At 44.8% G+C, this 27,571-nt stretch overlaps 1 protein-coding gene and 1 long non-coding RNA gene across 3 annotated transcripts in view; one reads left to right on the top strand and one right to left on the bottom strand.

Moving 5' to 3' along the window:
* Positions 1–27,571, bottom strand: part of LOC135558630 (glypican-5-like) — a 248,390-nt gene that overhangs the window by 138,113 nt on the left and 82,706 nt on the right. The window contains exons 4-6 of one of the 2 annotated variants that reach the window (XM_064992579.1): positions 17,724–17,893; positions 15,030–15,089; positions 11,783–11,905 (exon numbers count right to left, since the gene is read on the bottom strand). In XM_064992579.1, the coding sequence (XP_064848651.1) occupies positions 11,783–11,905; positions 15,030–15,089; positions 17,724–17,893 (353 nt within the window). The remainder of the gene's footprint in view (positions 1–11,782; positions 11,906–15,029; positions 15,090–17,723; positions 17,894–27,571) is intronic. The other variant, XM_064992580.1, reaches the window with a different exon arrangement.
* LOC135558631 (uncharacterized) lies at positions 7,455–14,383 on the top strand. Its single transcript, XR_010458376.1, has 3 exons — positions 7,455–7,815; positions 11,777–12,017; positions 12,951–14,383. It is a non-coding gene; the product is annotated as an uncharacterized LOC135558631 (long non-coding RNA).

The raw sequence follows: 27,571 nt of genomic DNA, 5'->3' as shown, positions 1-27,571 counted from the left end.
ACAGAAACTGTGACATTACCTTGTTACAACACAATTGATTGGCTCAAACGTATTAATTAAGAAGGAAAGAAATTCCATAAATGAACTTTAAACAAGGCACACCTGTTAATTGAAATGCATTCCAGGCGACTACCTCAAGAAGCTGGTTGAGAGAATGTCAAAAGTGTGCAAAGCTGTCATCAAGGCAAAGGGTGTCTACTTTGAAGAATCTCTAATGTTTTTTCTTTGGTTACTATGTGATTCCATGTGTCATTTCATAGTTTTGATGTCTTCACTATTATTCTACAATGTAGAAAATGGTAAAAAATAAAGAAAAACCGTGGTAAGTGAGTAAGTGTGTCCAAACTTTTGACTGTTTCCACAGTTTGTTAAGTTACAGCCTTATTTTAAAATGGATTTTAAAAAATGATCCTCAGCAATCTACACACAACACCCCATAATAACAAAGCAAAACATTTTTGTGGCAAATGTGTTAAAAATAAAAACATAAATACATTATTTACATAACTATTCAGACCCTTTGGCTCAGGTGCATCATGTCTCCATTGATCATCCTTGATGTTTCTACAACTTGATTAGAGTCCACCTGTGGTAAATTCAAATGATTGGACATGATTTGGAAAGGCACACACCTGTCTATATAAGGCCCACAGTTGACAGTGCATGTCAGAGCAAAAACCAAAGTGACCAAAGACCCAATGGTCACTCTGACAAAGCTATAGATTTCCTCTGTGTAGATGGGAGACCATCCAGAAGGACAACCATCTCTGCATCTCTACCACCTTTATGGTAGAGTGACCAGACGAAAGCCACTCCTCAGTAAAAGCTACATGACAGCCCACTTTAGGTCAAAAGGCACCTAAAGACTCTCAAAACAAGATTCTCTGGTCTGATGAAACCAAGATTGAAATCTTTGGCCTGAATGCCAAGCAATCACGACTGGAGGAATCCTGGCATGTTTTTTAGAGGCAGGGACTGGGAGACTAGTCAGGGTCGAGGCAAAGATGAACGGAGCAATGTACAGAGAGATCCTTGATGAAAACCTGCTCCAGAGCGCTCAGTACCTCAGACTGTGGTGAAGGTTCACCTTCCAACAGGTCAACGACCCTAAGCACACAGCCAAGACAATGCAGGAGTGGCTTTGGGACAAGTCTCTGAATGTCCTTGAGCTGCCCAGCCAGAGCCCGGACTTGAACACGATCGAACATCTCTGGAGAGACCTGAAAATTGCTGTGCAGTGACACTCCCCATCCAAACTGACAGTGAATCTCCATATCTTATTAAAATATATTTTCCTTTGTTATTTTCCACCAACCCTACCACCCCTTCCGCTTCTACTTCCAGCTTATAAATATGATGTACATTTTATGGACACAGCAAAATCTGCAGAGCTGGGAAGGTTGTAGAGAACCAGTTCGGATTTAAATATAACTTTTGTACATTTATTACCAGGAATGAACAAGCTCATATATATAAATATGTTATTGGTTGCAATAATTTTGTTTTATAATTTCAATTGAAAAATTCAAAGTTTGAATCCGGCGTTGTTTTGCGTCCCAGTTCATAAACCATGTGCCATGGATAAGGTCCCGAAAATCTCTTCCCAACTATTTCGCAATCTATATGGCACGGCTGTCAATGTTTTGGTCCTTAAATGAAACTGGTATACTTTTTAATTTTTCAAAATTTTCTTTAACCAATTTTGGTCATTAATGCAGAGCCGACAGTCAAGTTCCTTACTTTCTCCCCGTTCCACTTGCCTCTTTCATTTTTGCGGTAATTTTTCAATTAGTTGGTTGTAATTTTGAGTAGAGTAGACATTTCCATATATTTAGTTAGCTTCATGTGTGACATAACTTCGCCACTCCTTTTTATGATATAATTTACAAAGATTATACCTTTTTTAATCAATTAGTATATTTCAGTTTAACCACAATTGTAAGGAACGACGCTGCAGATGAGAAGCAGGTACGGGGAGTTGACATTTAATATGGAACAAACTGGCAACAGGACAGGAACAGCGTCAAAACTGGGAAACATAAAGACAGACGACAGTCACTGCAGCAGCGGAGAACAGAGCAGAGAACTGACACATACAGGGGAGGTATAAACAGGTGATTAAGTCCTGGTGAGTTCAATATTCACTGATGCGCGTGACGGGGGAAGGCATGTGTGTGTAATGATGGTGGCAGGAGTGTGTAATGCAGGGCAGCCGAGGGGAAGAGAGAGAGCATTACCTTTATTTTACTAGGCAAGTCAGTTAAGAACACATTCTTATTTACAATGACTGCCTAGGAACAGTGGGTTAACTGCCTGTTCAGGGGCAGAATGACAGAGTTTGTACCTTATCAGCTCGGGGATCTGAACTTGCAACCTTTCGGTTACTAGTCCAATGCTCTAACCACTAGGCTACACTGCCGCCCCTCTATGGCTTGTTTTAAAAATAGTGATATTTTGGAGATTATTTCATTTTCAAATAACCAAAAGTGAGAGGTTGTAATCTCAATAAAGGGAAAAGGGCCTTTCTTGAACATGGGGTGAGACATTCTTGTTAATTTGCTAAACCATTTGGATTTAAATATAACGTTTGTAAATGTATTAGCAAGAGTGAACAAGCACACTAAAAAGATGAATGTAGTCAAGACACATACTGAACATAGTCAAACTTGCAGACTGACAAACAAACTTAAACACATATACACACACACACACACACACACACACACACACACACAAGCGTACATACTCTGTGCATACATTCACTCTCTTTCGCCCACAGCCACGACACACCCGCGCAGGGAGAGAGAGTGTTATCAGTAAGCAGTGTAGGCCACAGTGGGTTCCCAGAGAGAGAGAGTGTTATCAGTAAGCAGTGTAGGTCACAGTGGGGTCCCAGAGAGAGAGTGTTATCAGTGAGCAGTGTAGATCACAGTGGGGTCCCAGAGAGAGAGAGTGTTATCAGTGAGCAGTGTAGGCCACAGTGGGGTCCCAGAGAGAGAGTGTTGTCAGTGAGCAGTGTAGATCACAGTGGGGTCCCAGAGAGAGAGTGTTGTCAGTGAGCAGTGTAGGCCACAGTGTGGTCCCAGGGAGAGAGTGTTGTCAGTGAGCAATGTAGGTCAGAGTGGGATCCCAGAGAGAGAGTGTTGTCAGTGAGCAGTGTAGGTCACAGTGGGGTCCTAGAGAGAGAGTGTTGTCAGTGAGCAGTGTAGGCCACAGTGGGGTCCCAGAGAGAGAGTGTTGTCAGTGAGCAGTGTAGGTCACAGTGGGGTCCCAGGGAGAGAGTGTTGTCAGTGAGCAATGTAGGTCAGAGTGGGATCCCAGAGAGAGAGTGTTGTCAGTGAGCAGTGTAGGTCACAGTGGGGTCCTAGAGAGAGAGTGTTGTCAGTGAGCAGTGTAGGCCACAGTGGGGTCCCAGAGAGAGAGTGTTGTCAGTGAGCAGTGTAGGTCACAGTGGGAGAGAGGGATGGAAGGAGAGAGAGAGGGAGAGGAGAAGCGGAAGTGTTGTTAGGTTAGTGCGAGGTTGATAAGGTTGGGACGAGGGGTGGCACAAGGGTTAAAGGTGAGGAGTAGGGGCGAGGTTAGCAAGGGTGAGAACTAGGAAGTGTGGAGTGTTGGAGAGGTGTGGTGGGAGTGTATGTCCTAGACTTTTGTCTGAGACAGGGATGTTTGTGGGGCTCTCTACTGACTGACTGGTGTCGTAACATAATGATTACCATGAGTATTACACTCCTTACTCCTGATCCAGCTGTGGAGAAGATATAACATTTACATGTACATGAATCATTTAGCAGACTCTCTTATCCAGAGTGACTGACAGTGCATTCATCTTAAGGTAGTGAGGTAACACAACCACACATGGGGAGAGGGAGGGAGAGGGGGTGGTAAAAGCAGGGGGAGGAGAAAGGAGGTGAGAGGTGGAGGAAAAAGAGATGAAGGGGGAGGAGAGACTTCACTATGAGGCAGCTCCAAAAATCACACACTGCAGACAGCCAGACTGTGTCTCTGTGTGGATAGACAGACATGGCAGCTGGTCTCAGAACAGGTTTCTGGTGAGTGCTGGTATGTAGAGAACTCCACTGCCACGATGCAAGCATCAGCCACTCACACTCTGGCGAGGTCCCCCCTGATATATCTCACTGTCAATCCCTGAGTCGTCAAGAGAGTAAGAGAGAGGGAGAGAAAGAGAGAGAGAAAGAGCGAGAGTGAGAGAAAGAGAGAGGGAGCAAGAGAGTGATAGAGTGAATTAGACGAATAGGGGTTAGGCCTTTGCCCAGTACAGAGTGCAGCCCTCCCCTTCTTGCCTCTCCCCACAATGGATTCCAGATGTCAGAACGATAAACAAACGGATTGTCATATGAGGCACTCAGGAGCACTACAGACCTATATTGTTCTCATCCATAGAGGAATGCATGGCTCAAGAATCAGCTCTGAGATATCACACCTCCCACGTCTAGCTGTCCATACTGTTTCCGACACACACAAACACACACCACCCATGCAGGTACACACACATGCACACACACACACGCCAGACATGCATGTAGTGCAGAAACAATGTAGTGTAGGTGTATAAATCTCAAATATCTTCCCATAACAAGCTATCCAATCAACATTTTGACCGCTTGGCTACTTGGTTTTTTGGCTACTTGACTTCTTACCTTGGCTTCTTGGCTGCTTGGCTTCTTGGCAACTTGGCTACTTGGCTTCTTGGCTATCCCCAATACCTTTCATGTGCTTTGAAGTGTTCCTGCTGTGTGTGTGTGTTTGTGTGCACACAGACGTGTGTTTAAAGTAGTAGTGTGTATTTCTGTGTGCGTGTGTATGTGCAGGTGTGTTTAGATACTGTGGTCCAGCTGTTACGTAACATATGGAGAAATTAGAGTGACATGAGACAGTGTGTGTTATTTTCCAGCTGCTTTCTGGGAAGCGTGGTCCAGCATACCCACAGAGCCTCTGTTTTCCTCTCCTTTTCACTGTAACACCACATACCAAGAATTATACTACTGGGACACCGTAGCATTCCTACATGTAACACCCTCCTCTTCTCTTTTCTCAACTATGGTCTCCTCTTCTCCCCTCCTCTATTTCTCTCCTCTCCTCTACCATCGCCTCTCATCCTATCTTCTCCTCTACTCATCCCTTCTCCCCCCTCCTCTCCTCCCCCCTCCCTCCTCTCCTCTCCTCTCCTCTCCTCATTCCCAGGCAGAGTGGGTGCAGGTTAACAGGTTAACAGGTTTACAGTGACTACAGGGCCTCAGGGCTCCAGTCTTTCCCATACAACCTCATAGGAGGGTCTTTGTTTCTACCCTCCAGGCTTTGGGGGTCCCCACTGCTGTGCTGTGCCCCACTCCTCTCTCCCCACAATGGGCCTTTATCCTGCCAAGGCCCCCCTGCCCACACCTACCTCCATACAGCGACTCCAACTAGGACCACAGGAGCGAGAGGGGGGCACAGTGCCACCTGGGGCAACCCCCTTTCATGCCCTGTCCCCTCTCCCACACACACAAACACACACACTTGTAAATGGACCCACACACACACACACACACTAACACAAATCACACACGCACGTAAGTAACAATATGAGAGGTTCCTGACTGTGCAGTGGTTGGATAACAGTGCACTCTTCATTTCACAATAAATATAGTGGCTCACTGAACCAACAGATAAGTCTGTAGTCTCACAAAGACTCTCTTTCTGTTTCTCTCTCTTTCTCTCACACACACACACACACACACACACACACACACACACACACACACACACACACACACACACACACACACACACACACACACACACACACACACACACACACACACACAAACACACAAAATTAACTCTGCCAGACTTAGTATGCAAAACTAACAATGCAAAAGATTTTGTTGTAGGCAGAACGCATCGGAGTACAATTCTATTGCTTTGACGCAATGACGCACGACTCAGCCCATACTCTACACAGACTGGTATGGCATAACCAATCAGTGCTGTAGTAGGCCTATATGCAAATAGACCATTGCCATAAGTGGATTTGTGCTATTAACATTGAACTGGACTGTGTTTACAGCATGAGCGGTCCTAAGTAGATAAGCTTGTTTTGAGATCAAAGGGAGAGCTGCATGTAGCCACTTGTGCACATTTGTTCATATTATTTACTAGTTAGTGAGTTATTAGCCCAGTTATAGATCATTTGTAGTCAGCAGCGGGGGAGTGGTTGCTTCTTACAAGAGCACAATACATGTACACTTCTAGACATCTTTGAAAAGCGAGTCGGTTAACCAGTTTTTTTGTATTGTATTTTAAAACAGGTTGAAGAAGCTACATCACCAATAGGCAGAGGGTAGCATAATTGGTCTGATTCTCTGTAATAATGGTATGGGAATAATAATGCATTTTTTTTGTAAAGTGGTGTCTTGCATCAAACAACACAACAACACGTTCAGTCATGCATATTTTTTTCCAGAAGTCTCATGGAATGTAGGCCTACATTGAACACCACACATTGGCTGCTACTGTAGGCTAAATGATAGAACAGCTATTTCCATGTTAACATTTTATGAGATACATTTTCTCTAATGTGTCAGATGGTAGGCCACTCTGGTAGCCATACATTATGATCAAATAGCCACGGTAGCCTACTTTACCACTGTCTGAAACTGTAACTTAAAGTGGTACAGCCTCAGTGTTCACAGTAAACACACGCTTGAAGTTGCACATCATTTTCACAATGTTAACCTTTGCGTTCAGCAGACCTGAAATTTGCTCAGTACCGGAAAGAAATGAGGTCACTGGTCATAGGCATCTTGTCATGTGTCTGACAAGTACAGTATATTACATATGTAAACCTCAATGTAACATAAAGCATAATCCAGGGTGATGAACGAAGGCCAGAATATCTGACAAACAATTACTTACAATTTTTTTAAACAATTACTTACAATTACTTTAAATTACTTTAACAATTACTTTAACAATTACTCTGTTGGGAATTGAAGATTTCTCTCCATCTTTTATTTCTTTCTTCACTCCTCTAACAGTCAAACTAAACAATGTCCTGCCAAGATTTGGGGTAGCTATGGTAACTGGAGCCAGGCAGGGGCCACCGCAGGCCCCAGTGTTGTCATAATTGCTGAGGGAAGAGAGCATTCTAGAAGCGCTTATGAAGCCCTTCCAGAGAGGGAATAAGTTACAGATCAGAATTACTCTGTGACCTGCCTAAACTCTGTGGTGCCTGAACACACACACACACACACACACATATAAACACACACACAGACCCACACATGCGCACACACACAGAGATGCACACAAACACACACACACATTATGACTAGGTGATGAGTGGATCCCACACAGCCACATACAGTGAGGAGGATCCAGAGCCACGCCCCAAATCAGCACCATAAAAAAACAAGCCAGTGCTGTCCTTCATACAACGGGGAACGAAGGTTCTTATGACTTCCGCATTGCCTCGCTTATTAACAACAGCTTCATAAAACCACACACAGGCTTATTACACCAACACACACAATCTCTCACACACACACTCACTCAATCTCTCTCACACACACACAATCACACACACACACACACAATCACAGACACACACACAAACTCACACAATCTCACACACACACTCACTCACTCTCTCTCACACACACACACTCACTCTCTCTCACACACACACACACACTCACAGAGACTGTAACGTTCTGTGCTTCACGGAAACATGGCTCACTGGAGAGACGCTATCCGAAGCGGTGCAGCCAACGGGTTTCTCCACGCATCCCGCCGACAGAAACAAACACCTTTCTGGTAAGAAGAGGGGTGGGGGCGTATGCCTTATGGCTAACGAGACATGGTGCGATGAAAGAAACATACAGGAACTCAAATCCTTCTGTTCACCTGATTGAGAATTCCTCACAATCAAATGTAGACAGCATTATCTACCAAGAGAATTCTCTTTGATTGTAATCACAGCCGTATATATCCCCCCCCAAGCAGACACATCGATGGCTCTGAACGAACTTTATTTAACTCTTTGCAAACTGGAAACCATTTATCCGGAGGCTGCATTCATTGTAGCTGGGGATTTTAACAAGGCTAATCTGAAACAAGACTCCCTAAATTTTATCAGCATATCGATTGCGCAACCAGGGGTGGAAAAACCTTGGATCACTGTTACTCTAACTTCCGCGACGCATATAAGGCCCTGCCCCGCCCCCCTTTCGGAAAAGCTGACCACGACTCCATTTTGCTGATCCCTGCCTACAGACAGAAACTGAAACAAGAAGCTCCCACGCTGAGGTCTGTCCAACGCTGGTCCAACCAAGCTGACACCACACTCCAAGACTGCTTCCATCACGTGGACTGGGACATGTTTCGTATTGCGTCAGATAACAACATTGACGAATACGCTGATTCGGTGTGCGAGTTCATTAGAACGTGCGTTGAAGATGTCGTTCCCATAGCAACGATTAAAACATTCTCTAACCAGAAACCGTGGATTGATGGCAGCATTCGCGTGAAACTGAAAGCGCAAACCACTGCTTTTAATCAGGGCAAGGTGTCTGGTAACATGACAGAATACAAACAGTGCAGCTATTCCCTCCGCAAGGCTATCAAACAAGCTAAGCGTCAGTACAGAGACAAAGTAGAATCTCAATTCAACGGCTCAGACACAAGAGGCATGTGGCAGGGTCTACAGTCAATCACGGACTACAGGAAGAAATCCAGCCCAGTCACGGACCAGGATGTCTTGCTCCCAGGCAGACTGAATAACTTTTTTGCCCGCTTTGAGGACAATACAGTGCCACTGACACGGCCTGCAACGGAAACATGCGGTCTCTCCTTCACTACAGCCGAGGTGAGTAAAACATTTAAATGTGTTAACCCTCGCAAGGCTGCAGGCCCAGACGGCATCCCCAGACGCGCCCTCAGAGCATGCGCAGACCAGCTGGCTGGTGTGTTTACGGACATATTCAATCAATGCCTATACCAGTCTGCTGTTCCCACATGCTTCAAGAGGGCCACCATTGTTCCTGTTCCCAAGAAAGCTAAGGTAACTGAGCTAAACGACTACCGCCCCGTAGCACTCACTTCCGTCATCATGAAGTGCTTTGAGAGACTAGTCAAGGACCATATCACCTCCACCCTACCTGACACCCTAGACCCACTCCAATTTGCTTACCGCCCAAATAGGTCCACAGACGATGCAATCTCAACCACACTGCACACTGCCCTAACCCATCTGGACAAGAGGAATACCTATGTGAGAATGCTGTTCATCGACTACAGCTCGACATTCAACACCATAGTACCCTCCAAGCTCGTCATCAAGCTCGAGACCCTGGGTCTCGACCCCGCTCTGTGCAACTGGGTACTGGACTTCCTGACGGGCCGCCCCCTGGTGGTGAGAGTAGGTAACAACATCTCCTCCCCGCTGATCCTCAACACTGGGGCCCCACAAGGGTGCGTTCTGAGCCCTCTCCTGTACTCCCTGTTCACCCACGACTGCGTGGCCACGCACGCCTCCAACTCAATCATCAAGTTTGCGGACGACACAACAGTGGTAGGCTTGATTACCAACAACGACGAGACGGCCTACAGGGAGGAGGTGAGGGCCCTCGGAGTGTGGTGTCAGGAAAATAACCTCACACTCAACGTCAACAAAACTAAGGAGATGATTGTGGACTTCAGGAAACAGCAGAGGGAACACCCCCCTATCCACATCGATGGAACAGTAGTGGAGAGGGTAGCAAGTTTTAAGTTCCTCGGCATACACATGACAGACAAACTGAATTGGTCCACTCACACAGACAGCATCGTGAAGAAGGCACAGCAGCGCCTCTTCAACCTCAGGAGGCTGAAGAAATTCGGCTTGTCACAAAAAGCACTCACAAACTTCTACAGAGGCACAATCGAGAGCATCCTGGCGGGCTGTATCATCGCCTGGTATGGCAACTGCTCCGCCCTCAACCGTAAGGCTCTCCAGAGGGTAGTGAGGTCTGCACAACGCATCACCGGGGGCAAACTACCTGCCCTCCAGGACACCTACACCACCCGATGTTACAGGAAGGCCATAAAGATCATCAAGGACATCAACCACCCGAGCCACTGCCTGTTCACCCCGCTATCATCCAGAAGGCGAGGTCAGTACAGGTGCATCAAAGCTGGGACCGAGAGACTGAAAAACAGCTTCTATCTCAAGGCCATCAGACTGTTAAACAGCCTCCACTAACATTGAGTGGCTGCTGCCAACACACTGACACTGACTCAACTCCAGCCACTTTAATAATGGGAATTGATGGGAAATGATGTAAATATATCACTAGCCACTTTAAACAATGCTACCTTATATAATGTTACTTACCCTACATTATTCTTCTCATATGCATACGTATATACTGTACTCTATATCATCGACTGCATCCTTATGTAATACATGTATCACTAGCCACTTTAACTATGCCACTTTGTTTACATACTCATCTCATATGTATATACTGTACTCGATACCATCTACTGTATCTTGTCTATGCTGCTCTGTACCATCACTCATTCATATATCCTTATGTACATATTCTTTATCCCCTTACACTGTGTATAAGACAGTAGTTTAGGAATTGTTAGTTAGATTACTTGTTGGTTATTACTGCATTGTCAGAACTAGAAGCACAAGCATTTCGCTACACTCGCATTAACATTTGCTAACCATGTGTATGTGACAAATAAAATTTGATTTGATTTGACTCTCTCTCACACACACACTCTCTCACACACACACACACACACACACACACACACACACACACACACACACACACACACACACACACACACACTCTCTTCTAGTAGATAAGTAGGACAGAGAATATCAGCTTCTAAAGCCATGGAGTAGAAACCCAGCAAAACTGTGAGTGGTCATCCCTTTTTCACTTCCTCTCTCTCTACCTCATCCCCTCATCCCTTCCACTCCCTTCTCTATATCATGACTTCCACCGAAGTCGCTTCCTCTCCTTGTTCGGGCGGCGTTCGGCAGTCGGCGTCACCGGTCTTCTAGCCATCGTCAATCCATTTTTCATTTTCCATTTGTTTTGTCTTGTTTTCCTATACACCTGGTTTTCATTTCCCTCATTAATTGTTGTGTATTTAACCCTCTGTTCCCCCCCCCACGTCTTTGTGTGGAATTGTTTGTTGTAAGTGCTTGTGCACATGTTTACTGTTGTGCTTCGGGTTTTGTACCTATGTTGGTTATTTGTAATTAAACTGCTCCGGCTATTACCTAGTTCGGCTCTCCTGCGTCTGACTTCCCTGCCACCAGTTACGCACCCCTTCCACTCTCCCTCATCCCCTCATCCCTTCCACTCCCTTCTCTCCCTCATCCCCTCATCCCTTCCACTCTCCCTCATCCCCCCATCCCTTCCACTCTCCCTCATCCCCTCATCCCTTCCACTCCCTTCTCTCCCTCATCCCCTCATCCCTTCCACTCTCCCTCATCCCCTCATCCCTTCCACTCCCTTCTCTCCCTCATCCCCTCATCCCTTCAACTCCCTTCTCTCCCTCATCCCTTCCACTCCCTACTCTCCCTCATCCCCCCATCCCTTCTCTCCCTTATTCCCCAACGCTTCCCCTCCCTCAACCTGGTCTTACCCCTCCACCACGTTGACTCCAGCAGGTGCGGAGAGTCCTCCACCACCATCTCTTCCTCACACAGCATCATACCCTCCCTCTATTTTTCACCTCACCCCCCCATCCCTCTCTCCTTCTTCTCCAGTATTACCTCTCCACCACGTCGTCTCCGCTCCAGCAGGTGAAGTCCTCCACCACCGTCTCTCCTTCACACAGCATCTCCGGCAGCACCGCGAAGAACAACTTGTAGCGCTGGACGTAGCTCAGAAACTCCCTGGGATGGAGAGATGGAAAGAGAGGATGGAGAGAACAGGGAGGACGGAGGGCGACAGAATGGAGAGAGATGGAGACAAAGACGGGAGTGAGGAGGGAAAGAGGGGTGAGAGGTAGGCCCCAGACAGATAAACTGTATGTTAAAAGAAACATAGAAGCTGTGTTGATATTCAACACACCATAGTGTAACAGCTAAGGCTAACCTACAACTACACTGCCAACAGTACATCTGTGTGTCTGTCAGCTGGAGATGATATAAGAAGAGTGAAACACTTTGACTGTGTTCTAAATATAGAAACTAAACAGATCAAATGGTATGTAGTCATGCTACTCATTCACTAATAAAATGACAGGTGTATAATCCACAGGGAACGATATGAATTATATCCAGACAGACACATATGTAAACACATCACTGATAAAGATGCTGTAGTGTTTAGTGACATCCTGGCCAAACATTAGGATCATTCTGATCTGGCACATGTTCGGCCACCCAACTCCAATAACAGGGGTCATGTGAGGTCATATGTTGAGATAGGACCCCATCAGTCTTGGCTGTCATGATGACATTATCAGAGCCCCCGGTTAGGGGTGGGCCGCGGGTGAGCAAATTACGAGGGACTTACGAAGGTTTAGATCATATTATTAATCACATGACACTCGCCAGACTGACAGACACACACACACACATAAACACAGAAACACACACACATTTGTTGCGAGATATCATAGCTTGATCCAATTCTGATGATAACATCAGCTGTCATAGAGTGAGAAAGAGAGAGAGGGAGAGAGAAACCGACAGAGCGTTAGAGAAAGAGTTAGAAAAAGAGAGATAGAAAAACATAGAGATAGATAGAAAACATAGAGACAGTGTCTCCTGACCCCTCCTGTCTCAGCCGCCAGTATTTATGCTGCAGTAGTTTATGTGTCGGGGGGCTAGGGTCAGTTTGTTATATCTGGAGTACTTCTCCTGTCCTATCCGGTGTCCTGTGTGAATTTAAGTATGCTCTCTCTAATTCTCTCTTTCTTTCTCTCTCTCGGAGGAACTGAGCCCTAGGACCATGCCTCAGGACTACCTGACATGATGACTCCTTGCGGTCCCCAGTCCATCTGGCCGTGCTCCTGCTCCAGTTTCAACTGTTCTGCCTGTGATTATTATTATTTGACCATGCTGGTCATTTATGAACATTTGAACATCTTGGCCATGTTCTGTTATAATCTCCACCCGGCACAGCCAGAAGAGGACTGGCCACCCCACATAGCCTAGTTCCTCTCTAGGTTTCTTCCTAGGTTTTGACCTTTCTCGGGAGTTTTTCCTAGCCACCGTGCTTCAACACCTGTATTGCTTGTTGCTGTTTGGGGTTTTAGGCTGGGGTTCTGTACAGCACTTTGAGATATCAGCTGATGTACGAAGGGCTACATAAATAAATTTGATTTGATTTGATAGAACATAGAGATAGAAACAGAGAGATCGAGTTAGAAAACATAGAGACAGAGATAGAAAACATAGAGATAGAAACATAGATAGAGATAGAAATAGAAACAGAGATAGACTTAGAAACCAGAGAGTTAGAATTAGAAACAGAGAGAGATAGAACACATAGATATAGAGATAGACAGAGATAGAAACAGAGAGGTAGAAAACATAGAAATTGAGTTAAAAAACAGAGCAATATAGATAAAAACAGAGAGTTAAAAAACAGTGTTTGACACAAAGGTAGAGACAGAAACAGAGAGATAGAGTTTAAAAAACAGAGAGATAGAGATAGAAACAGAGATATAGAGTTAGAAAACAGAGAGATAGAGACAGAAAACAGAGAGATAGAGATAGAAACAGAGAGTTAGAAAACAGAGAGACAGAGAGTTAGAGTTAGAAACAGAGAGATAGAGATAGAAACAGAAAACAGAGTTAGAAACAGAGTTAGAAACAGAGAGATTGAGTTAGAAAACAGAGCGATAGAGATAGAAACAGAGTGATATACAGTGCCTTGCGAAATTATTTGTCCCCCTTGAAGAAGGTGCACTGGTCAGATGAAACCAAAATTGAACTTTTTGGCAACAATGCAAAACGTTATGTTTGGCGTAAAAGCAACACAACGCATCACCCTGACCACACCATCCCCACTGTCAAACATGGTGGTTGGTGGCAGCATCATGGTTTGGGCCTGCTTTTCTTCAGCAGGGACAGGGAAGATGGTTAAAATTGATGGGAAGATGGATGGAGCCAAATACAGGACCATTCTGGAAGAAAACCTGATGGAGTCTGCAAAAGACCTGAGACTGGGACGGAGATTTGTCTTCCAACAAGACAATGATCCAAAACATAAAGCAAAATCTACAATGGAATGGTTCAAAAATAAACATATCCAGGTGTTAGAATGGCCAAGTCAAAGTCCAGACCTGAATCCAATCGAGAATCTGTGGAAAGAACTGAAAACTGCTGTTCACAAATGCTCTCCATCCAACCTCACTGAGCTCGAGCTGTTTTGCAAGGAGGAATGGGAAAAAATTTCAGTCTCTCGATGTGCAAAACTGATAGAGACATACCCCAAGCGACTTACAGCTGTAATCGCAGCAAAAGGTGGCGCTACAAAGTATTAACTTAAGGGGGCTGAATAATTTTGCACGCCCAATTTTTCAGTTTTTGATTTGTTAAAAAAGTTTGAAATATCCAATAAATGTCGTTCCACTTCATGATTGTGTCCCACTTGTTGTTGATTCTTCACAAAAAAATACAGTTTTATATCTTCATGTTTGAAGCCTGAAATGTGGCAAAAGGTCGCAAAGTTCAAGGGGGCCAAATACTTTCGCAAGGCACTGTAGATAGATAGATAGATAGATAGATAGATAGATAGATAGATAGATAGATAGATAGATAGATAGATAGATAGATAGATAGATAGATAGATAGATAGATAGATCGACAGATAGATCGACAGATAGATCGACAGATAGATCGACAGATAGATCGACAGATAGATCGACAGATAGATCGACAGATAGATCGACAGATAGATCGACAGATAGATCGACAGATAGATCGACAGATAGATGGCAATATGTGAGACCGAGAAGACAGAGACAGGTACTTGTCATTCTGCTGGTGGGTCCGTCATGCTTACCTAGAGATCTTTTTCAGACTTCTAGGTTTATCATTCCTGGAGTGTTTCAGGGTGAATGAACTGAGGATGGAAGAATGACGCAAGTAGGAGGGATGCAGGGAGAGAAAACAAGGGGAGGAACAAAAGGAGGACAAAACAAAAGAAGGAGGGGAGGGAGGGAGAGGAAGAAATAGTCGTGTTGAGCAATTCGTGCTTCGGTTTTGGTTTGAACATTTTTTTAAACATTAAATGCGTTGAATGCTGTAACAACACAGAATGAAACCGTTTCTAAAAGTCCCATGATGTTAGTGATGCCCATTACTACTTATCCCTTATTAACCATCACTTATTCACATGACTTTACTTAGACTGCTGCTCCCGAGTGGCGCAGCAGTCTAAGGTACTGCATCTCAGTGCAAGAGGCGTCACTACAGACCCTGGTTTGAATCCAGGCTGTATCACAACCGGCCGTGATTCGGTGTCCCATAAGCCAGTGCACAATTGGCACAGCCTCGTCCTGATTTTGCCGGGGTAGGCCGTCATTGTAAATGAGATAATAATTGTAAATAAGATAATAATTTGTTCTTAACTGACTTGCCTAATTAAATAAAACCAATATATATATATTTCAGTTGTTGTTGTATATTACATTTGTTTATTTGATGACTTTATTATTTCATTCCAAGTCATCATCTCATCTCTACAGAGCTGCTACCTATACTGTCTGATAAAGTCACTATTTTACTAGTTCTTCAAAGTAAATAAGACATACTTTTATGACTGCTGAATGCCAACTATCAATCGTCATGTATTCTCAGGTAGAGATACTTCATGAAGCAACTGCTCTATCCCATTCAATAGCACATTCTTCTGTCACTTCTCTCCCTCCATGTCTGCCCCACACTAATCTAACATAGCAGGCATTAAAAAACAGACCAGACAAGTAGGGTTATGGTCATTGTAGTTAATTACCACGTTTTCTGGCCTGTTGGAAACTACAACTACCTACTACATCGCACGGTTCGGGATTCATCTGATTTATCTCTAGAGAAACTGTGCAACCAACGTGCGCATTGATCTCACAGAAGAAGAAAAAAAAAATCGAATTCACATAATTGAACTGACATCAGTCAATTAGGTGTTTAAAACCCCCAAAAATCACAGATGTTTCAGTTAATCGTTCAGCACTAAGAAATAGTCAGTTGATGGGTCAAGGGTCAGTCATGCACATACATAGGTCAGAGTGAGCCGTCCCACACACACCCATCCCACACCCCACACACACCTCAAGGTGGGACACACAGCAGTTTGTCATCAACACCATCAACCCATGACACAGTGTTAAAACAATCGTTGATGTCATACAAGTGAGAAATGCACATCTGAGAAAACAATACAATTGTATATGTATACCACTCCTTTCTCATGTGTTTTTCTCAAAATATTAGTGTCTGGGAACATTAAAAAACATTTCATTGAATTCCCATCAGAAGTAACTATCCCATTGGATTACATTTGACTGGAAACACAAAATAAATTATGCAAATGTAATTTCCCCTTGTTATTCTACTCTATCATATTCAGTGTCTACTGGCCTTGTGCCTCTGCCCCAGTGTAAACTGGTATGTATGTGATGTGGCTGCTGCACACTGGACTTTGGGTAGGCTGGCAGGGGGCTGCTACTGTTGGCATAGAGCAAGGTGGCAGTGCCAGGGCAGGAGTGGCAGTTAAACTGACACCAGCACAGTGATTCATGGATCTGGGTCTATGGTCCAAGGTCGGAGGGGCAGACGCGGGTGTGTGTATTCGACTTGGTGTGCATGTCTGCATGCCTAATATGTGACTGTGTGACTGTGTGACTGTGTGCCTATGTGATGATAGAACTGAAGTGGGCAGCTGATCTGAGCTGGGGCTATGATAGTCTGGGTAAACAGGAAGCGGTCCGTCCGTATTAATCTTCCCCCATTCCTGTGGGCATTGCCCTGCCAGCTCCTGTGGGCAGTGGGCACAGGGTGCCTCAGAGGACGAGGTGGAGGGGGAATCGGACACCAAACACAACATTCTAACTAGGCTGTGTGAGAGGAGTGTGTGACACACTGTATGTCTGTGTGTGTGTGTGGGGGTTTTACTTCCCAAAAAGTCTGCTGGAAATTCACAACAACAACCTAAACTGGTCTATAGGTAATGTGTGTGTGTGTGTGTGTGTGTGTGTGTGTGTGTGTGTGTGTGTGTGTGTGTGTGTGTGTGTGTGTGTGTGTGTGTGTGTGTGTGTGTGTGTGTGTGTGTGTGTGTGTGTGTGTGTGTGTGTGTGAGAGAGAGAGAGAGAGAGAGAGAGAGAGAGACAGGAACACTATACTCTATGTACAATATTGGGGAATAGGGTGTCCTTTGACCAATGATTGTCTCTGTCACATAATATATGTTCATTTACGTTTATTTGTGATGGTCAGCTGTCACCAGGCCTGGATCAAATACGTATCCTTTCCTTTCAAATACATTAGATGTACTTGATTGAGCGTGCACAGCAGAATGGATAAAATACAATAGTCCCACAAGTGCAAGCTCCGCCAACACCAAAGGCTCACCACAGCTAAGGCTAATGTAAGGCTAAGAATAATGTAAGGCTAACATAAGGCTAATGTAAGAAACATTTGACATCTGACTTCTGATTTCACGTTTCTGCTTATCTAAAAAGATTGTTTGTCCCAACCTTACCTCCTCAGGTGGGCAAGGTTTCCCATCAGCTGTTCCTGTGGGGGAATGGAGGGGATGATAGAGGTAGGGGAGGTTGATGATGTCACTGTGGGGGTCGTGAACTCTGGGGTGGGGTCAGGGTGGACGCTGGTGGTGGGCTCCTTACCAGACAGACCACACACTTTATCTACCTGCAGGGAGAGAGAAACACACTGGATGATGACACATGGCATGATGTCTACAACACACAGGATAATGACACAAGGCATGATGTCTACAACACACAAGATAATGACACATGGCATGATGTCTACAACACACAGGATAATGACACATGGCATGATGTCTACAACACACAGGATAATGACACATGGCATGATGTCTACAACACACAGGATGATGACACATGGCATGATGTCTACAACACACAAGATAATGACACATGGCATGATGTCTACAACACACAGGATAATGACACATGGCATGATGTCTACAACACACAGGATAATGACACATGGCATGATGTCTACAACACACAAGATAATGACACATGGCATGATGTCTACAACACACAGGATAATGACACATGGCATGATGTCTACAACACACAGGATAATGACACATGGCATGATGTCTACAACACACAGGATAATGACACATTGCATGATGTCTACAACACACAGGATGATGACACATGGCATGATGTCTACAACACACAGGATAATGACACATGGCATGATGTCTACAACACACAGGATAATGACACATGGCATGATGTCTACAACACACAGGATAATGACACATGGCATGATGTCTACAACACACAAGATAATGACACATGGCATGATGTCTACAACACACAGGATAATGACACATGGCATGATGTCTACAACACACAGGATAATGACACATGGCATGATGTCTACAACACACAGGATAATGACACATTGCATGATGTCTACAACACACAGGATGATGACACATGGCATGATGTCTACAACACACAGAATAATGACACATGGCATGATGTCTACAACACACAGGATAATGACACATGGCATGATGTCTACAACACACAGATTAATGACACATGGCATGATGTCTACAACACACAGGATGGTGACACATGGCATGATGTCTACAACACACAGGATGGTGACACATGGCATGATGTCTACAACACACAGGATAATGACACATGGCATGATGTCTACAACACACAGGATGATGACACATGGCATGATGTCTACAACACACAGGATGATGACACATGGCATGATGTCTACAACACACAGAATAATGACACATGGCATGATGTCTACAACACACAGGATAATGACACATGGCATGATGTCTACAACACACAGATTAATGACACATGGCATGATGTCTACAACACACAGGATAATGACACATGGCATGATGTCTACAACACACAGATTAATGACACATGGCATGATGTCTACAACACACAGGATAATGACACATTGCATGATGTCTACAACACACAGGATGGTGACACATGGCATGATGTCTACAACACACAGATTAATGACACATGGCATGATGTCTACAACACACAGGATAATAACACATGGCATGATGTCTACAACACACAGGATAATGACACATGGCATGATGTCTACAACACACAGGATAATGACACATGGCATGATGTCTACAACACACAGGATAATGACACATGGCATGATGTCTACAACACACAGGATGATGACACATGGCATGATGTCTACAACACACAGGATAATGACACATGGCATGATGTCTACAACACACAGGATAATGACACATGGCATGATGTCTACAACACACAGGATAATGACACATGGCATGATGTCTACAACACACAGATTAATGACACATGGCATGATGTCTACAACACACAGGATAATGACACATGGCATGATGTCTACAACACACAGATTAATGACACATGGCATGATGTCTACAACACACAGGATAATGACACATTGCATGATGTCTACAACACACAGGATGGTGACACATGGCATGATGTCTACAACACACAGATTAATGACACATGGCATGATGTCTACAACACACAGGATAATAACACATGGCATGATGTCTACAACACACAGGATAATGACACATGGCATGATGTCTACAACACACAGGATAATGACACATGGCATGATGTCTACAACACACAGGATAATGACACATGGCATGATGTCTACAACACACAGGATGATGACACATGGCATGATGTCTACAACACACAGGATAATGACACATGGCATGATGTCTACAACACACAGATTAATGACACATGGCATGATGTCTACAACACACAGATTAATGACACATGGCATGATGTCTACAACACACAGGATAATGACACATGGCATGATGTCTACAACACACAGATTAATGACACATGGCATGATGTCTACAACACACAGGATAATAACACATGGCATGATGTCTACAACACACAGGATAATGACACATGGCATGATGTCTACAACACACAGGATAATGACACATGGCATGATGTCTACAACACACAGATTAATGACACGTGGCATGATGTCTACAACACACAGGATAATGACACATGGCATGATGTCTACAACACACAGGATGGTGACACATGGCATGATGTCTACAACACACAGATTAATGACACGTGGCATGATGTCTACAACACACAGGATAATAACACATGGCATGATGTCTACAACACACAGGATAATGACACATGGCATGATGTCTACAACACACAGGATGACAGACTTAGAAGGCGGCAGGGTAGCCTAGTGGTTAGATAGTTGGACTAGTAACCGGAAGGTTTCAAGTTCAAACCCTCGAGCTGACAAGGTACAAATCTGTTGTTCTGCCCCTGAATAGGCAGTTAACCCACTGTTCCTAGGCCGTCATTGAAAATAAGAATTTGTTCTTAACTGACTTGCCTAGTTAAATAAAGGTCAAATAAAAACAGACTTAGAAGATGGAGAAAGAGAGATGGGGACACATGGAGAGAATGGGAAATGGATCTTGGATGTACAGTATGTAGACAATGATGGGATGAGAGAGCTATTGCCAAGACTGATGTGTGCATGTGTCGGTCTTTCGAGTGTCATGTGATTAATGACATTAAAGCCCTGGTATCCCCTATGAGGAAACAGACAGGTCAGGCAATGACCGCCCCACAACCCATCCCAATGCTGTCTCATTGGCTGAAAAGCCTGGTGTTATTAAGTGCTCCTCTTTTGGGCAGATGGATAGTCCAGCGGTGAGCTGAAAGAACCTTAATAATCACTGTCTGTCTGGCTGTGTCGTGTCTTCGTCCGAAAGGCTCATTCAATCATTGTCATGACAGCCCAATGTCATTATTTAGACCAGAGCTGAATGTGCTCACTGCTGCCTCTCATACGGTAAGGTCCAATATGAGTTAGGTCTCATACTTCAACAGCATTATGACAAAGCCTGACCCCTGACCCCTGCTTGCTTATGTGAATAACTTGCCTCTTTGACACATAAGAAGAAATTTGCTCTTTGAGCATAATATGTTTAATGAAGTCTCGACTTCACTTTGACCTTGCTTTTGAAGTAGGCATTAGATGTCGGAACATCAAAGACAGCACTGCAGTTTTTAAGCAAAGCTTCACTCCCACAGAAGGAGACCTGTTTAGGCGAGCTAGTGAACACACACACACACACACACACACTTCCCAAATACTGTGTGCCTAGGGGCACACTAAACAATGGGATACACAAAACATAAACATGCACTTTTTTCCATACCAAACAGAAAGGGGAAAGAAGGATATATTCAGGGGTTGAGAAGGGGTGATGGAGGGGTGATGGAGGGGTAACCACCAGAGCAGTGGAAAAATGTGTGACAATTACAAAACCGCAGGTCGTCACGTGCCAATGGGGCGGCCTATAAATATGGTAAGCCTCTGGGGCTAGAAGGATGTGTGTGTGTGTGTGTGTGTGTGTGTGTGTGTGTGTGTGTGTGTGTGTGTGTGTGTGTGTGTGTGTGTGTGTGTGTGTGTGTGTTAGGAGGATCAGTCATCACGTGCCCTATAAAGGCCTTTTAAATGGAGGTTTCCTCATAACAGAAGGGCTATTCCCGACTCAGCACCCTGGGCCCTGCAAACTTCTACTAGAGACCTGCTGAATGAAACAGTCCATGTCATGAAGGTGGAGTCACTGAGAGACTGAGTTAGATATTCTACAGATGCTATAGTTGGTTAGCCTATAGGGAGAACCATAACTCTGTACTGCCACACTGCCTACCTCTCTGCAACTCTTCTCTCTCTTTGTCTGTCCCCTTTCTCTCTCTCTGTTTCTCTGCATCTCTCTCTCTCAGCCTCCTTTTCTATACAGTATATCACAAAAGTGAGTACACCGCTCACATTTTTGTAAATATTTGAGTATATCTGTTCATGTGACAACTCTGAAGAAATGACACCTTGCTACAATGTAAAGTAGTGAGTGTACAGCTTGTATAACAGTGTAAATTTGCTGTCCCCTCAAATTAACTCAACACACAGCCATTAATGTCTAAACCGCTGGCAAGAAAAGTGAGTACACCCCTAAGTGAAAATGTCCAAAATGGGCCCAAGGTGTCAATATTTTCCAGCACTGCCTTAACCCTCGTGGGCATGGAGTTCACCAGAGCTTCACAGGTTGCCACTGGAGTCCTCTTCCACTCCTCCATGACGCCATCATGGAGCTGGTGGATGTTAGAGACCTTGCACTCCTCCACCTTCTGTTTGAGGATGCCCCACAGATGCTCAATAGGGTTTAGGTCTAGAGACATGCTTAGCCAGTCCATCACCTTTACCCTCAGCTTCTTTAGCAAGGCAGTGGTCGTCTTGGAGGTGTGTTTGGGGTCGTTATCATGTTGGAATACTGCCCTGTGGCCCAGTCTCCGAAGGGAGGGGATCATGCTCTGCTTCAGTATGTCACAGTACATGTTGGCATTCATGGTTCCCTCAATGAACTGTAGCTCCCCAGTGCCGGCAGCACTCATGCAGCCCAGACCATGACACTCCCACCACCATGCTTGACTGTAGGCAAGACACACTTGTCTTTGTACTCCTCACCTGGCTGCCGCCACACACGCTTGACACCATCTGAACCAAATAAGTTTATCTTGGTCTCATCAGACCACAGGACATGGTTCCAGTAATCCATGTCCTTAGTCTGCTTGTCTTCAGCAAACTGTTTGCGAGCTTTTTTGTGCATCATCTTTAGAAGAGGCTTCCTTCTGGGACGACAGCCATGCAGACCAATTTGATGCAGTGTACAGCGTATGGTCTGAGCTCTGACAGGCTGACCCCCCCCCACCCCTTCAACCTCTACAGCAATGCTGGCAGCACTCATACGTCTATTTCCCAAAGACAACCTCTGGATATGACACTGAGCACGTGCACTCAACTTCTTTGGTCGACCATGGTGAGGCCTGTTCTGAGTGGAACCTGTACAGTTAAACCACTGTATGGTCTTGGCCACCGTGCTGTAGCTCAGTTTCAGGGTCTTGGCAATCTTCTTATAGCCCAGGCCATCTTTATGTAGAACAACAATAATTTTTTTCAGATCCCCAGAAAGTTCTTTGCCATGAAGTGCCATGTTGAACTTCCAGTGACCAGTCAGTATGAGGGAGTGTGAGAGCGATGACACCATATTTAACACACCTGCTCCCCATTCACACCTGAGACCTTGTAACACTAACGAATCACATGACACCGGGGAGGGAAATGGCTAAATGGGCCCAATTTGGACATTTTCACTTAGGAGTGTACTCACTTTTTTGCCAGCGGTTTAGACATTAATGGCTGTGTGTTGAGTTATTTTGAGGGGACAGCAAATTTACACTGTTATACCAGCTGTGCACTCACTACTTTACATTGTAGCAAAGTGTCATTTCTTCAGTGTTGTCACATGCAAAGATATACTCAAATATTTACAAAAATGTGAGGGGTGTACTCACTTTTGTGATATACTGTATATTTCTCATCTCTTTTTCTCTCTCTGTCGCTCACACACACACACACACACACACACACACACACACACACACACACACACACACACACACACACACACAAGCAGCTGTGGCGCAGGAGAGGGGGGCAGACTTGGGCCACTGGGGAGATGGTTGTGTTATTGTATTACCTATAGACCAGTTTGGGTTGTATTACCTATAGACCAGTTTGGGTTGTATTGCCTATAGACCAGTTTGGGTTGTATTGCCTATAGACCAGTTTGGGTTGTATTGCCTATAGACCAGTTTGGGTTGTATTACCTATAGACCAGTTTGGGTTGTATTACCTATAGACCAGTTTGGGTTGTATTACCTATAGACCAGTTTGGGTTGTATTGCCTATAGACCAGTTTGGGTTGTATTACCTATAGACCAGTTTGGGTTGTATTGCCTATAGACCAGTTTGGGTTGTATTACCTATAGACCAGTTTGGGTTGTATTACCTATTAGACCAGTTTGGGTTGTATTACCTATAGACCAGTTTGGGTTGTATTGCCTATAGACCAGTTTGGGTTGTATTACCTATAGACCAGTTTGGGTTGTATTACCTATAGACCAGTTTGGGTTGTATTGCCTATAGACCAGTTTGGGTTGTATTACCTATAGACCAGTTTGGGTTGTATTACCTATAGACCAGTTTGGGTTGTATTACCTATAGACCAGTTTGGGTTGTATTACCTATAGACCAGTTTGGGTTGTATTACCTATAGACCAGTTTAGGTTGTTTTACCTATAGACCAGTTTGGGTTGTTTTACCTATAAAACATTTTGGGTTGTTTTACCTATAGACCATTTTGGGTTGTTTTACCTATAGACCATTTTGGGTTGTATTACCTATAGACCAGTTTGGGTTGTTTTACCTATAGACCATTTTGGGTTGTATTCAGACAACACAGGGCCCTGCTGGACCTTACACAGACAACACACACTCCTGTTGGGCCTTACCCAGACAACACACACTCCTGTTGGGCCTTACCCAGACAACACACACTCCTGTTGGGCCTTACCCAGACAACACACACTCCTGTTGGGCCTTACCCAGACAACACACACTCCCGTTGGGCCTTACCCAGACAACACACACTCCCGTTGGGCCTTACCCAGACAACACACACTCCCGTTGGGCCTTAGCCAAACAACACACACTCCCGTTGGGCCTTACCCAGACAGTACAGGGCCCAGTTGGACCTTACCCAGACAGTACAGTGCCCTGTTGGGCCTTACCCAGACAGTACAGGGCCCAGTTGGACCTTACCCAGACAGTACAGTGCCCTGTTGGGCCTTACCCAGACAAAACATACTCCTGTTGGGCCTTACCCAGACAGTACAGGGCCCTATTGGGCCTTTCCCAGACAACACACTCCTGTTGGGCTGGATGGGGGGGCAGTGTGTGTGTAGGGTGGGCCAGCATGTAAGACTGGGAAGGTGTGTGGAGGGGTAGGGCAGCATTCTTAATAACCACAGCTATTACAGGACTGCATCTCCCCGACGCCCACACACACACACAGACACACACACAAACACACACACACACACACAAACAATTGGATGTTTCAGACACACACATACGCACCCAAGCGCATCCACATGCACGCACACGTACAAACACACAATATTGAGCTAAATGGTCCAGTCCAACAGCAATAGGGGACAGTGGGGTAAGTTGAGACAAATAGCTAGGAAGATTGCGTGCGTGCGTGCGTGCGTGTGTGTGCGCATCTGTGTTTGACCACCTGTTTGTTATATCTTTAAAATCTCAGCTACTTCATTTCAGACATTCCTCTAGTGATTGCCTGGAGAACGATGGTATAGGATGCCATGGTCTGATACACTTTGCTGTTCGGCAAATTGGGAAAACAAAGACAAACATTCTCTATACATTAGAGAAGGCAGATGAAATTGGATTTCTCCTGCCTGAGGCAAGAATATGTGTGTGTTATTCTAAATTATGTGTTTGCATATGCTTCTGTACGTGTGCGTTAGCATTTGTAAGCCTGCCTGCATGTGTGTATGCATATTTGCTGCATGTGTGTGACAGTTTGCGTGAACGTATCTATGTCTCTAATCCCCTACACATGTGTCTATGTATCGTCCCCATCTCATATGTCTCTGTGTATATCCCCGGTCTACCCCAAGGCCAGAGAGTGGAGAGGAAAGGAGCAGAGGGCGAGGGAATGAGCCAGAGGGTGTCCGACCCACCCCAGCCCATCCAGGCTCTAGGGAAGTATTGTCTTACAGATAGCAGTGTTGGTCCCAGGCTGTCTTCTAGGGTTGTTTATCTAGGGATCAGCCAGGAAACACCAGGGGAACTTTCTCAGGCCCCCTGTCGCTTTGCATTCTGGGTAGGGGAGGTAAGGTGGATGGGGGTTGTCCAGCATGTTTGGCCCCTTATTGTCCACTGGTGGTTTCAATTCTGGACAGTCTTTAACACTGTTTTCATAGCTCAGTTTGTAGAGCGGATGACTATAGGTGTAGTAACAGAGGTCTTTAGGACACTGGTTCAAAACCAGCCAGAAAAGTTTCCATGTCCTCACGGCAGGTGTCACAGCCAGACATTTTGGTCAAGAGGAGCATCTTTCAGCAGCACCTCTGAGCCTCAAAAAGGAGATATTTTTCTGCATCCAGAATCATGTGGATCATATGCAGCCCCCTCTCAACACTAATAGCACTTAGGTGGGGAGTGGGGGTTGTTCTCTGACCAGTTAGGCCCTCTGAATTCTGGACATGGAGGCCACTCAGCTCACAAAGCGCTAAAGTAGAGGACATGCAAACCTGATGACTCTAAGCACACAGTTACTACAAATAAATACATCCTCGATAGCTCAGTTAGAGTGTAGGACTGAAGGTGAAATAGCAGAGCTCCTTAGGTTGCTGGTTTGAATCTTGCTCGGAGGAGAAAATCTTTATCATGACTTTACAGCCAGTCATTTCGGAATTGGACACACAGGAACAAAGGCCTTTTGTCAGTGGGATATGCTAAATTCCTGTATACTCTCTCCTCCGTCCTCGCTCGGCTCCTTTTGAAAAAGGTCAAAGGTAATCGAGGAGAGGCGGCGAGGAGAGGGAACGTGGGCAAAAATGCGCATTGTATGAAATGAGACTCCTTCTCCACTCGTGTGTCATCAGACAAGTTATTTTGACAGGTTGGATCCTAAAAAAAGTGATTAAAAAAAGGTGATAAAAACTAAGTTAGTTGTGCAAGACATTTTATAGATAAAAAGATAATTAGCATTTATTTTTTACCTGTACATGCTTTCCTCCTCTGACAAAACAAAAGTTGATTCAACGGGGGTGTGGCAGACCTCAAAACTCTTCTGTGAAGGACTAGGCTACACACGACTGACTATCATTGATGAAAGGTGGATATTGAGAGGGGGAGGACACTCTTCCGTTCGCCCACTAACAAATTGACATCTCCTCGAGTCACGGAGGAGAGAGGACGGAGGAGAGAGGGTGGAGGACGGACTTTTGCCCAAATGAGAAAAGGCCTGAGACTGTCAGAACTACCTCTTAGCCTGAAGAGGACAAGGAGGATATATTTTCCTGGATCCAATGATTCGTTTTTTGGATAAGGTGGGCCTGAAAATACAAGACTTCTAAGACTTCTACCGACCATAGCCAAAGAATGTTAAGTCCTGTTGGCGGGAGAAGACCCGTAGGTTACCGGACGAAAATCTAAACTACAGCCTCCTTACAACCTAATCACACTACATTCAGGGAAGGGGTGATGTATGGGGGGGAGTTTGACCCCTTATTGTCTCCTGACAATAGTTCCCAGTTCACACTTATCATTGTTGACTATTGGTTCTTTCTGTTGACAACCTCA

This window comes from Oncorhynchus masou, chromosome 17, assembly GCF_036934945.1.
Source record: "Oncorhynchus masou masou isolate Uvic2021 chromosome 17, UVic_Omas_1.1, whole genome shotgun sequence".
NCBI lineage: Eukaryota > Metazoa > Chordata > Actinopteri > Salmoniformes > Salmonidae > Oncorhynchus > Oncorhynchus masou.
The sequence above is the reverse complement of the archived record's forward strand: the minus strand, read 5'-3'. Positions and strand labels throughout refer to the sequence as shown.